Genomic DNA, 12,998 nt, shown 5'->3' on the forward strand with positions numbered 1-12,998 from the left:
ATTCTGCCCCCAACATTGATCTGGACAAGGGGAAGAAGCCTGGAGATAAATATGAGAAGTGAGGGACAGGCAGTAGAAACAAAGGCGAAACTGTTTGAGCAGCATATTCCAGAAGTTTTGAGGTCTTTCTGAGTGTAGCCTTGATTTGTGATCTACTATACCATTCTCTCACTAGAAGGGAAAACCTATAATGGCAGCAGGCCGGAAAAGAAACCCAGTTTGGAAATATTTTAATGAAGTTCCTCTTCCTGTGAGTAAGACAGGCATGCGTGCAAAATGCAAACAGGGCAACAAAGAAATGCAAGGCCTGATTACTCAAATGAAACAACATCATGAGAAATGATCCTTCTCAGGAGAAAGTTGCGTTAAAGATGATGAAAGGAACATGTCTGAACACACAGGATCTTCAGGTTGGTAAATTTTTGTATTTCATAGTTCTTTCTTAAGGACTGCTTGTCTTCCTTCTGGACTATTCTTGAATTCTCATGTTTGAGAAAAATATATAGTTGTTATTCTATGGCAGCGTTTCCCAAAATTGGGACGCCGCTCGTGTAGGGAAAGCCCCTGGTAGCTAGGGCCGGTTTGTTTACCTGCCGCGTCCGTAGGTTCAGCTTATCGCGGCTCCCACTGGCCGCGGCACGGACTGAGGGACGTACTGGCCACCGCTTCCAGCAGCTCCCATTGGCCTGGAGCAGTGAACCGCGGCCAGAGAGAGTAAAACTGTTAACCCGAGTCTTGATGGGTGGAGCAACGTCCACAATGATCCTGTTGTATGTGCTTGTGTGATAATGGAAGAAGGGAATGTTTCCTTGTAGAAACAATTGATACATCAGGAAATGCACATAGAGCAGAATACTTACAAGTAGCAGTAAAAGCTATAACGAACTTGGAAAAAAATTCAAATGTCTAGTACGCAGCTTGGTCACAGACAATGCTGAAAATGCAGCCAAGATGAGAAGAAATTATTTAGAAGAGAGTCCCAAGCTAATAACATACCGTTGCAGTGCTCATTTGATGCACCTCCTAGCCAAAGACTTCAGTGTTGCAGAAATAAAGGTTAATGTTGTTGAAACTGCAAAATACTTCCGTAACAACCACTTTGCAGCAGCCGCTCTGAAAAAAGTGGGAGGAACCACGCTAACTCTCCCACAAGATGTGCGATGGAACTCAGTAGTGGACTGTTTTGAGCACTATATCAAGAACTGGCCTAATCTGATGACAGTTAGTGCCATCTACTTTTTTCACGATTTTGTTCACAGTCACAGTCAAAAGTTCTCAACCTTTCTCTTAAGCCCAATGTTGAACACATGCTGAGTACTCTGAAGCCTATTTCTGTAGCCATGAACAAAATGCATGGAAATAGCTGTTTTATTGCTGATGCTGTTGAAATTTGGAAGGAACTGAGTGAGATCTTAAAGAGAGAAATATGGAATGACAGTTAAATCACAAACATTAAAAAAAAACAAAATGAGACAAGCACTATCTCCAGCTCATTTTCTTGCAAATATTCTCAATACTCCGTACCAAGGTCAACCCTTAACTGCTGAAGAAGAGGAGTTTGCTGGATGTCCATGTGATAGCTATCATCCCTCCATAATACCAACTAATAAACTTCAGAGCTAAGGGTGAACCATTCAAGAAATATATATTTGCTGATGATGTTTTAAAGAAAGTCACTTTCACCAGCAGAAGTCACTTAAGCATTTGGATTCAGAGACTGTTGAAGTGATAATCTCACTTTAAACAGCAGTAGCTTCTTCTGTCAGTGTAGAAAGAATATTTTTTCTCTTTGGACTAATTCATTCCAAATTGAGAAATTGTTTTGGATTTGAAAAAGCAGGATAGCTTGTTTTTCTTTTCCAGATTATGAACAAACAGGAAAATTAAGGTGAAGACGACTGAGTTAGCTGCAGAAGCCAATATTTTAAGTTTCTCATGTTGACCTGGCTGACATAGTCTATTTAATTTTTTTAATTCATTTAACTACTTTAGTTAAAACAATTTTAACAAAACCAAACCTGATTTAAAAAAACTTGAATGTTTAACTAAATTCAAAAATGCATATGATTATTTTGTTAAAATATTATGCTGCTTGTTGTTTTAGTTAAATAAAACAATTTAAATGTCTGGTGATGTTCTCCTCATAATAGAGCATGGCAAGAAAATCCTCTAAGTATTAATAATTAACCTGTTGAATTTGAGATAGTTCACCTCCCAATGGCAAAGGTGAGTTGACAATGTTCTATTCCTACATGTACAGTAATCACCACACAATTCCTACCAGGCCACAAAAGAGCGGGGCCAGATAGAGCATACTACATCACCACACATTACTCCACTCACTGTTAAAATTGCCTTTCAAAGCCTTCCTGAGCTGTACAGCTCCATGTTCACCTCTTCTAATAGCCCCATTCAAATTCAGCAGGCAGCCACTCCACCTCTGCCCTCCATCCCAGCAGAAACTTTTCCCCTTTTGCTTTAAAGATATTAGGCAGGACACAGCAGTCAGCTGTGGGATATTTTTCTCCCTGAGGTCCAATCTTGTGAGTAGGCAACGCCAGCGACCCTTCAAATGACCAAATGCACATTCAACTGTCACTCAATACCTGCTGATCCAGTACTGAATCATTCCTTGGTGCTGTCAAGGTGACCAATCTATGGCTTCATGAGCCAGGGGAGCAAAGGATTGGCATTTCAATATTGACAGCAGCAATCCACCAGTAGGCAAAGAGTCCATGCTTGTAGCTTTCTGAACAGTCCTGTGTTCTTAAAGATGTGAGTGACATGTACCTTCCTGGACCCGACATTGATGTCGATGAAGCATCCCCCAGTGATCCATCTATGCTTGCATAATCATAGAAAAGAGCCCTTTCTACCAATGTATACAGTGGCAACATGTTCTGGTGCCAAAATAGGGATATGCATGCCATCTGTTGCTCCACCACAGTTCAGGAACCCCACAGCTGCAAAGCCATCCAGTATGTCCTGCACACTGCAGTCACAATCCTGCATAGCATGAGGCATTTAAAGGCTCTGTACACTCACATGAAAACAGCCATGGATTTCCTGACCCCAAATTGGTTTCAGACAGGTAACAATCAGGTGTTCCACTTGTGAGTGCCACTCACTTCTCCACTGTCAGCGCAGCTCTCATTTTGGTATCTTGGGCTAAAGGGCTGGAGAAAGCTCCCTACACAGATCCAGGCACATGGCCTTGTACATCTGAAAGTTCCTCAGCCACTGGTCATCTTCCCAAACTTACATTACGATGCGATTCCACCAGTCAGTCAGTGCTTGTTTCTCAGGTCCAGAAGTGGTGCTCCACCATCTCCATCTGTTCCATGCACACCAACAACATTCAATTGATTCTTGCTATGTCCCTTGACAATCTGTCCTCCAAGGAATCATTATGCCCCCACTACCCACCCATTCAGGTCTTCTTGCAGCTCTGCAACTACTACAGGATCGTGAACCCTGTGCTTGCAATGCTCCTGACAATAGTGCAGAACTGTGCAGGCTTCATGCTTCTGTCTGAGATAGTGGAGAGCAAGGAGGGACACGTGGGTTTGTGGGATTTTGGAAAAAAAGACACAAAAGTTATGGGATACAAATACAATTATGGGATGGAGACAGTTGCAAACTGGGATGTTAATCCATGCTCCAAGTCATCCCAAGCGACTCATTTTGGCCCCATCCTCCATGAACTTAACTAATTCTTTTTTTAAACCAGTTATACTTCTGGCCTTCACAACATCCCCTAGCAACAAATTCCAAAGGCTGACTGTGTGTTGTTTGTTTTAAACCTGCTGCCTATTAATTTCATTGGGTGACCCCTCGTTCTTGTGTTATGTGAAGGGATAAACAACACTTCCTTATTCACTTCCTCTACCCCCATTCATGATTTTATAGACCTTCGTTGCCTTTTTTTTCAGACTAACAGTGCAATCTTAATCTCTTCTCATAAGGAAGTTGTTCCATACCCCAATCATTTTTGTTGCCCTTCTCCGTCTTTTCCATTTCTAAGATACCCTTTTCAAGATAGGGCAACCAGAACTGTACACAATAGCTATGGGCACTCCATGGATTTATACAGTGGCATTATATTTACTGTCTTATTATCTATCCCTTTCATACTGGTTTCTAAAGTTTTTAACTTTTTTGACTGCCATTGGACATTCAGCTGATGTTTTCAGGGGAAAAAAAATCACAATGACTCCAAGAGCTCTTTCTTGAATGGTAACAGCTAATTATAGACCCCATCATTTTGTATGTATAGTTGGGATTATATTTTCCAATATGTATTACTTTGCATTTATCAACACTGAATTTCATTGGCCATTTTGTTGCCCAATCTCCCAGTTTTGTGAGATCCCTTTGTAACTCTTCGCAATCTGTTTTGGATTTAACTATTTTAAAGTAATTTTATATCATCTGCAAACTTTTCCACCTCACTGTTTATCCCTTTTTCCAGATCATTTACAAATACCTTGACCAGTACTGGTCCCAGTACAGATCTCTCAGGGACACCAATATTCACCTCTCTCCATTCTGAAAACTGACCATTTATTCCTCCCTTGTTTCCCATCTTTCAGCCAGTTACTTATCCATGAGAGGACCTTCCCTCTTATCCAATGACTACTTAGCTTGTTTAAGAGCCTTTAGTGAGAGACCTTGACAAAGACTTTCTGAAAGTCCAAGCACACTATCCCACTGGTTCACCCTTGTCCACACGATTCAGGGCATTCCCTAAGAGACTGATACTGACAGGGGTTAAAGTGCTGAAATTGTGCAATTTAGTTGTTTCTAGTACAGCTGGAACTTTATTTTATGGGGTGCTACTTTCAAGAGTCTACTTCATAATGAAAGAATTTTGCTGTGTTCACTTCCATAATCCCAAATATGCTGTTCAACAAGTAATATACAAATATTAGAAAACTCTCATTTGTTCATAAATTGTGCACCTATGGCAACATATTGTCTGTATAGTTCAAGGCCAGCCCTGTGCCATTGTTCCCTTCATGCTAACTATATTTTTGTCGCATTCAGCTCCTATGAAGTATTGATCTGATTCTTAAATGCAACATTCATTTCAAGAGTGAAAGAATCAGAGGGCTAACTGAAATTAACTATATGGTACAATTCTTATAACTGGAGAACTTTCAGTGAAGAAATGTGAGTTGAGGGGGAGGAACAAAAAACAAAAAAACAGCAAACCTCTGCTCTCAGATCTGCAGGTCAAAACTTCATTCCCATATTCTGCTCCAATTATGAGGTCAACAAGAACTGAATACCTATTTGGAGTTTTTTGCAGGTAGGGAGAGGGGGAAAAAATCAGCTTTTAAGGCCATCATGCAGCAGTGAGAACAGCATGTTGCCCAAACGTTATTTCTGAGAGACTAATCTTTAGAATAAGTTTATATCATCTGCAATCCAAGTGACTGGTTTTGATAACAGATTCTCCCATTTCTGGTCAGTTTCCAACTTAAAGTTTTCTGTTTATTAAAGCATATCTCGATGACAAAATGTCAGCTGACAATCACTTAATAAAATCTTACAGCTCACTTCAACTCCACAAATTAACATATATCATATTAACAGGTTGCCAGTTTATCATCAGCTAGCTTCACATCCTACCTTCACGCCAACTGCAACATCAGTGACGATGCTGTAAAGAAAACAAGAAACCTGACTTAATAGTAAGAAACATGTCTGAGTTTTCAATCCACAGATTGACTCAAAATAAATATGATTTCCCCATAAAACTGAACTCTTAATAGATTTTAATTAACTTTAGTATTTAGAAATTAAAATAGCAAAGACTGCCCCCTCAAAAGAGGAGAGGAGTCAAAAAGAAACAAAACAGGAATGGGAATAGGTTCAAAGGTTCAATAGAAGACATCCAGGCAGCACACTGAACAAAGAATCCCTGAGAGTACACACAGCTACAAAAGGTGTCCATGATGTCAGTGAACACTTTCCAAAGAAGCTCTGCCTGGACATGGGACTTAGGAAGTGAGAGAAATTAGGTCCCACAGTCAGAGAACCCACCCCATCCAGCCTCCTCCTTCCAGAGTCTGATAGATATCCATTTTGGCCAATGCCAGGAAGTCTGAAGAGGAAGTCTCTGGACTTTGTGGGATAATGGATAGGGTGAGAATAGGAGGATTTAAGGACAGATGTAGTACATAAGATAACCTTTCTGTTCATTCTTTAACAGTGATCCTTACAGAACAGTTCAGGGCAGAAAGTGATTAATACTATTTCTGAATTGAAAAAGATGACCAAATTGAATGCTAGATCCTACAAATGGCACTCTACACCCATGTGGAACAACAGCACAGACATGCTCTTATGTAGATCTATTTGCAGGATCTAGCACTGGGTAGGCAGAATATAACAACCCAAAACAGAATATAGCCAGGCTACCCTAATTAACACAAATATCATAAAATATTACAAACAAAATGTGATAAGTAAAGCATGCCACTTCCATGGGTATCAATTTGTGAGCAGCACAAAGGATTGACTTTTTAGACAGGGTTTGTAACACCAACATTAGGCTGACAAGCAACCATAAAAAGACTTCAAAATCACATTACCAATAGATTATACATTTATCACACAAACACAAGAGATTGTTTAATCGGTCTCAAAAGAGGGAGGCAAGTAAATGGGGGCAGTAAGATGCTGCACACACACAAGTGTTTATGCTGACAGTAGCTATAAACACCAACAGCAGCTCCCAGCCCCAATGAAAAGAGGGCCTTGTACCCAAGCTCCTTGCCAGGAATCAAGGCCCTTGCTGTCCCATATGGTTGATGCCTGCAAACCCTTCCCTACTTGGGCTTTAACTGCCTGTCTCCAGTATACACAAAGGCATCTTTCTACCTTAAATTAAAAAAAAAAAAGCCAGGGGGCTATTAAGCAGCTATTGAAAACAAAAGAGCTTGCCATCTGCCAGCTCCTCCTCCTCCTCTGGCCAGCACCAAAACAAGCAGGGGTCTTGCTCACAGCGTTTCCTCTAACCCCACGAATGAGGGGGAGGGGATAAAAGAGGGCGGGAATGGGGGCACCCCCCCCCCACACACACACACACTGAGAGGGCCACAGAATGAACAGGGCGCTAAGGACTCACGCAGCCCTAGGTGAGTCAGTAACGGACCCGCCCCAGCCCCGCATCTGAGTCCGCGTTATGCAGAAGCTCCCCCCACCGCCCCCATCCTCACTGGCCCCAGTCGGTCTCCAGCTGCCCCACAAGGAGTCTGCAGGAGCTAATCCCCGCTATTCAGTGGGGTGTGCTGGGCACCCTGCTCCTCCCAGACACCCACGGGGGGGAGAGCGAGCCCCGCTCTGCCCAGCCCCCCACGGGAAAGCCACAATAACCCGGCGGGCGCGGCAGCGGCCCCCGCTCCCCCACCGCCCCGGTACTCACCCGTCCATCGCCGAACAAGACAAAGCGCTGGCGAGCAGGGCAGGGAGCCGCGCAGGCAGCGAGCGGAGAGAGGCAACGAGAAAATGGCGGCCAGGCCCCCACGGAAACCGCCGAAGGTTGCCGAGTGCCAGGCTCTGCTCCCCATCAGATTGGGCTCCCTCAGCTGTCACTGGGCATGCCCGTGCGCTGTGCGCATGCTCAGTAGCAGCAGCTACTGGCGCTTCTGCGATGCTCCTCGTCACCTGCCTGTCTGAGGCAAACTATTCCCCCCGCGGGGGGCAAAGCAGGCAAGACAAGCAAGGTGGTTTCCGAGCCTTGCTGCCCACGAGGCCCACTCCTAGGCCCATCTCCTACGTCACATTAATCTCCCAGCCCTGCTGACTGGAGGCCCACTTTCTGGAGGGAAATTCTTTTGACTGTTTCCCTCAAAGTCTGGCTCCTTTAGCTGGAGAAAGACTCCTCAGCCCTACTGCCAGGCTGAGCTTGAGAAGAGAAACTTGCCAGATATGATGCAGGGAGACTTGGATTGGATTCCCCAGGCTCCAGCCCTGGTGCAAGGCTTCGCTTGTTGCAGGAAGAAACTGTCCAAACTTGGTGCCACATCTCCACATTTCTGGGGCCAGAGAGGGAGTAGTTAAAGCCTTTCTCCTCTTGTAATTTTGGAGAGGAATTGCCATCAATAGTCCATCTTCTGTAGTATCCTGCCTCTCCAATTGGCCAGTGCAGGGTCCTTCAAAGGAAATTATTACCTTTCATAATGCATCTAATTGTGCAACAGCATTCCAAAGGAGAGGAAAGAAATTCTTCCTGTTTTAAATTGAGAACTATTAACTTATGCCCTGAAACATGAGCAATGAAAAGGTAGACATGTTATTGCACACAATATAATAATCACAGCTAGTGCAGTTAGTACTAGATATCAACCACTCTTAAGACTGCTGATGAACAAAAAAAAAAAAAAAAACCATCAAGCATTTTATAGTACAGGGGTCAGCAACCTTTCAGAAATGGTGTGCCGAGTCTTCATTTATTCACTTTAATTTAAGGTTTTGCGTGCCAGTAATACATTTCAACATTTTTAGAAGGTCTCTTTCTATAAGTCTATAATATATAACTAAACCATTGTTGTATGTAAAGTAAATAAGGTTTTTAAAATGTTTAAGAAGCTTCATTTAAAATTAAATTAAAATGCAGAGCCCCTCAGACCGGTGGCCAGGATCTGGGCAGCGTGAGTGCCACTGAAAATCAGCTTGTGTGCCGCCTTCTGCACGTGTGCCATAGGTTGCCTACCCCTGCTATAGTATATTCTTCCCCTCCCTCCAAGCAATTAAAGATTGCACACAATGGCTCACACTCCTGTTGGGGTTAGGGTTTCTCCTTCAAAGCTGATAACAAATATATTTTAGTTGGTATTAAGATGAACATATAAATTAAGGCCTAAATCCTGTATTGTACAATATGCAGGTGGATTAGTCCATGTTGCGCAATACGTAAGAGTCATTAGCCTTATTGGTCAATGATCCTTTTGAAGTCATTGTGACTCCTCATGGCTACAACAGTCCTGAAATGTTGTAGATTGCAGGATTTGGGCCTAAATCTAACCTAGGTATATTTACACTACAAGGCCATTTAATAGCATGTTTGGTTTCACAGTATTGCAAACTCTCTCTGTTTTAGGGTGAGTCTTGCAATATTTGATATTTTACTTATATCCAAGTCTCCTGGAGATGGCTGATTATGGGAAAATCTCAGCTTTCATTTTTTTGAAAAAAAAAAAAAGTTTCTAACCTTTGTGTTTATGGAGAAAAGCTTAAAAAATGTAAACCAAAGGTAATATAAGGGCTCAAAAACCAACAGGAAAATAAAGAGAACTCAACATACATTTTGTTAAAAAAAAATATTCTCATGATTTTTAAGCCAATCCCATGATTTCCTGAGTCCCATCTCATGGTTTTGGCAGGGACATGCTGGTCACCACTTCCTTCAGCTCCCATTGTCCGGGAATGGCAAACCACGGACACTGGGAGCTGCCTCCAGTCAATGTAAATAAACAGTCTCGCGGCTCACAAGTTGCCCACCCTTGGTCTACACTACAAAGTTACGTTCACAAAAATTGCCTTGCATCAACCTACTGATGCATGTGTCTACATTCAAATTTGTCTGTGACCAGCATAAATATCCTGTTATGGTGATAGAGTAAAAATAACTTCCCCAAACAGCATAGAGCCTTGTTCAACCTACTTTGATAAATGTAGTGTAAATGTAGACACCGTATGACCAGCGCCAAACAAACAGTTCTCCAGCCACTTCCTACAATGCCCCTATCCCCACGACAGTGACTGCTCTGCTCATGATTTAAAACTCCACATTTGAGGGGTGACATCTGATGCTGCCCCACAGACCTGCCACTTTTACAATGAACTGTGTGCCATACTTGGTGGTGACCCCACCAGCACTCCACGGACCACTATGGATACCTCAGAGGAGCCCAAGATGGAGATCACTGGCTTGAACAGCAAGGAGGAGCAAGAGTACGGAAATGCAGTGGGGGACTCCTACCATGCCATGAGCCAAGACCTGTTTGAAACACCACAGAACTCTAGCCAGACTTGTCAAGTGAGCTCAGATGAGCCCACTGATGAAGGGGAAGGGAGTTTAGGTAAGTGTGTGCAGGCAATTTTCCTTACAGATTATTTTATTTACTTTTCCTTCCTCTCCTCCTTTCCCCATGCCATTTAAAGATGACACCCATCTCATCCCCATATTATAAAACAAAGGGACTGTTTTTTCACCATCTTATCTTGTCAGAGTAAAAAGAAAATTCAAGCCAAATTCTCGAACAATACTATATGCAGAGTTGGTGTAGCCATGTCAATCCCAAAATACCAGAGAGACAAGGTAAGTGAGGTAATAGCTTGTATTGGACCAACTTCTATTGGTGAGAGAGAGCTTACATAGAGCTAGTCTTCAGGTCCCTGAAGAAGAGCTCTGTGTAAGCTCAAAAGCTTGTCTCACTCACCGACAGAAATTGGTCCAATAAAAGATATTACCTCACTTACCTTCTTTCTGAAGAGTACTATGGCAGTTGGATTACATAAATCACATTGATTCAGTGTCCTGTGCTCATTTTGAGGTAGAACGAACAGAAATATAGCCAGCATCTGCTGAGAAATCTTGATAAAAGTTTCATGGAGATATTCTGCAGTCCTTTCTGGAAGGTTTCTAGGGACATCGGCCTTATTTCTTTCTCCACGATAGGACACTTTCCCATACCACTCTGTGATGAATGTGGCTGGCACCATCTCAGCCAACAGGCTAGTGGCATATGGGCCCTGGGAGCTTCCGGGTTCCAGTACCAGTTGTGTTTGCTGTGCTTTGTGACCCTCAGGAGTGAGAGAGCCAAGATCACCATTGCCTGTGAAAATAGTGCCAATATTCATTGCCATTGCCCTGTACTTATACCCATAGAACAGGGGCCAGAATTTTATAGCTTCATGCAAAAGAAAATCCACCACACCACTCCTGGTAGGCCATACTCACCATGGTTGGTGCTAGAGATAGTGTTGTGCCAAGGCACTCCAAAGTGGATGTGTCAATAAGCATTTCTTATTAAAAGTATTAATGGGAATAAGGGAAGGGAGTTTTGAAACTTATCTTTCCCTTTTAATTGTGACTGTAAATCTAATGTGTGTGTCTGTTTTTATCAGCAGCTTCTGGTGTGGCGTCCTTAAAGGTGCCCCCTGCACACCTGCAGTATGCCTGACCCTGATGAGGATGAGAAAGAAAAGGTAGGACATACTCTGCAAGATCCTACAAGCCAGTGCTGCATCAGACCATGAATAAAGGGCTTGAAGGGTAAATATGACTGAGAGCATGGAGAAGGACAGGGAGGACAAGCAAAAGGCCAAGGAGTTCCAGCACCAGGACAAGGGAGCAGAAATTGCACGAGGGTATAATGGGTCTACTCCAGGGGTTGGCAACCTTTCAGAAGTGGTGTGCCAAGTCTTCATTTATTCACTCTAATTTAAGGTTTGGCGTGCCAGTAATACATTTTAACGTTTTTTAGAAGGTTTCTTTCTCTAAGTCTATAATATATAACTAAACTGTTGTTGTATGTAAAGTAAATAAGGTTTTTAAAATGTTCAAGAAGCTTCATTTAAAATTAAATTAAAATGCAGAGCAACCCGGACTGGTGGCAGGACCTGGGCAGCGTGAGTGCCACTGAAAATCAGCTTGTGTGCTGCCTTCAGCACACGTGCCATAGGTTACCTACCCCTGGTCTACTCAGACAGCAAACCAAATGCTGCAGTCCTTCGTTGACCTATGAGGCCAAGAATCCTGGACTTAGCCTTTGAACTCCTTGGAGAACTTAATGGTCGCTGCTCCCTACACTCCCTACACCCCCACCACCACCCCCAACATACCACATGGCATTATGAAACGTATCCTAACCCCTCCCACTCCATGCTGGGGTACAATAAGGAAAACCACAGCTTCACATACAATGACTTGTGAAAAATCACAAATCAGACTAAGCTGAATTTTAAAAGTTTCACCCCATTAAGTTATATTAAAAGTTTGTGTAACATTATGTGTGATTGTTTGCACTCTGATTCTGTGCACTCACTTGGTGCACCTAATACTTTATTTTCCTGAAAAGATAAACAATCATGATAGGGGGGAAAGACATATGTGCACGTTCCCCTTCCTCAGGCCTGGAGATTGATTTGACTTTTTGTCACAAACATTGCACACTGATGACTAGGCCTGACAAGAGGAGGGGAAAGGGAGAACAATTTACCAGCGCACCAAGCTCAGGGGGTGGGATGTGTTTCACCAAACATCTGTAGCTAGGGAAATCGACCACATACATATTTTAATCCACACTGTTTGTTTTGTCCCTGTCAGAAGAAACTTAATGTCTCAGCAGATTGGTAGTGGAATAGATCTTGCAGCTGTGCTTGAAATCTAGCCTAGGTTGGATTTGAAAGTCATTTCTACAGTGTGTTGTGTTCTATCATGATAAAAAGGAGACAGGACTCCATTGTACTGAACGCAAAATTGATCCTTTATTCAATCTATAGGACACAGAGTCAAGTCCCTTCCTTTTTCTCCATTTCCTAACTAACGCAGTCTGTAAAACCTCCTTTCTCCATATGATGTCTCCTTAAGTGCTAGCCTGCGTTTAGCATTAAATTAACTCTACAAAATGCAGTTGATATGTAGTGACATCAAAACAAGCATGACAAAGACTGTCTACACAGTTGTAAAGACTGGATTTATCACTTAGATATAGCCAAACTGAGTTTAAATATAATTTGCCTTGCTCGCCTGAAGGGTAGGGGGAGAAGGTGAAGGGCGGGGAGAAATTGTATTGGAAATTGTTTTGTTTTAAAATTATCTGGTTTGTATCCCTACCTAATATAGAGCATGGCTGTTCCATTGTGATTTGACTGGTCAAATAGCAATGGAACTCCTGTTAGTCATATGTTTAATTGATCTTAAATTATGTTTGTGATGTTATTGACATAATCTGGGACCATCTAGAACATGGTTGCAACCAAAG

The 12,998-nt window shown here is 42.6% G+C and overlaps 1 protein-coding gene across 1 annotated transcript in view; it reads right to left on the bottom strand.

Moving 5' to 3' along the window:
* PTBP2 (polypyrimidine tract binding protein 2) overlaps positions 1-7,749 on the bottom strand; it is an 81,086-nt gene extending 73,337 nt beyond the window's left edge. Inside the window, 2 exon segments of the mRNA XM_050960970.1 lie at positions 5,635-5,665; positions 7,433-7,749. Of these exon segments, the coding sequence (XP_050816927.1) occupies positions 5,635-5,665; positions 7,433-7,440 (39 nt within the window). The 5' untranslated portion in view covers positions 7,441-7,749.
* Positions 7,750-12,998: the final 5,249 nt, after the last annotated feature.

The sequence above is a fragment of the Gopherus flavomarginatus genome, chromosome 7, assembly GCF_025201925.1.
Source record: "Gopherus flavomarginatus isolate rGopFla2 chromosome 7, rGopFla2.mat.asm, whole genome shotgun sequence".
Taxonomy (NCBI): domain Eukaryota; kingdom Metazoa; phylum Chordata; order Testudines; family Testudinidae; genus Gopherus; species Gopherus flavomarginatus.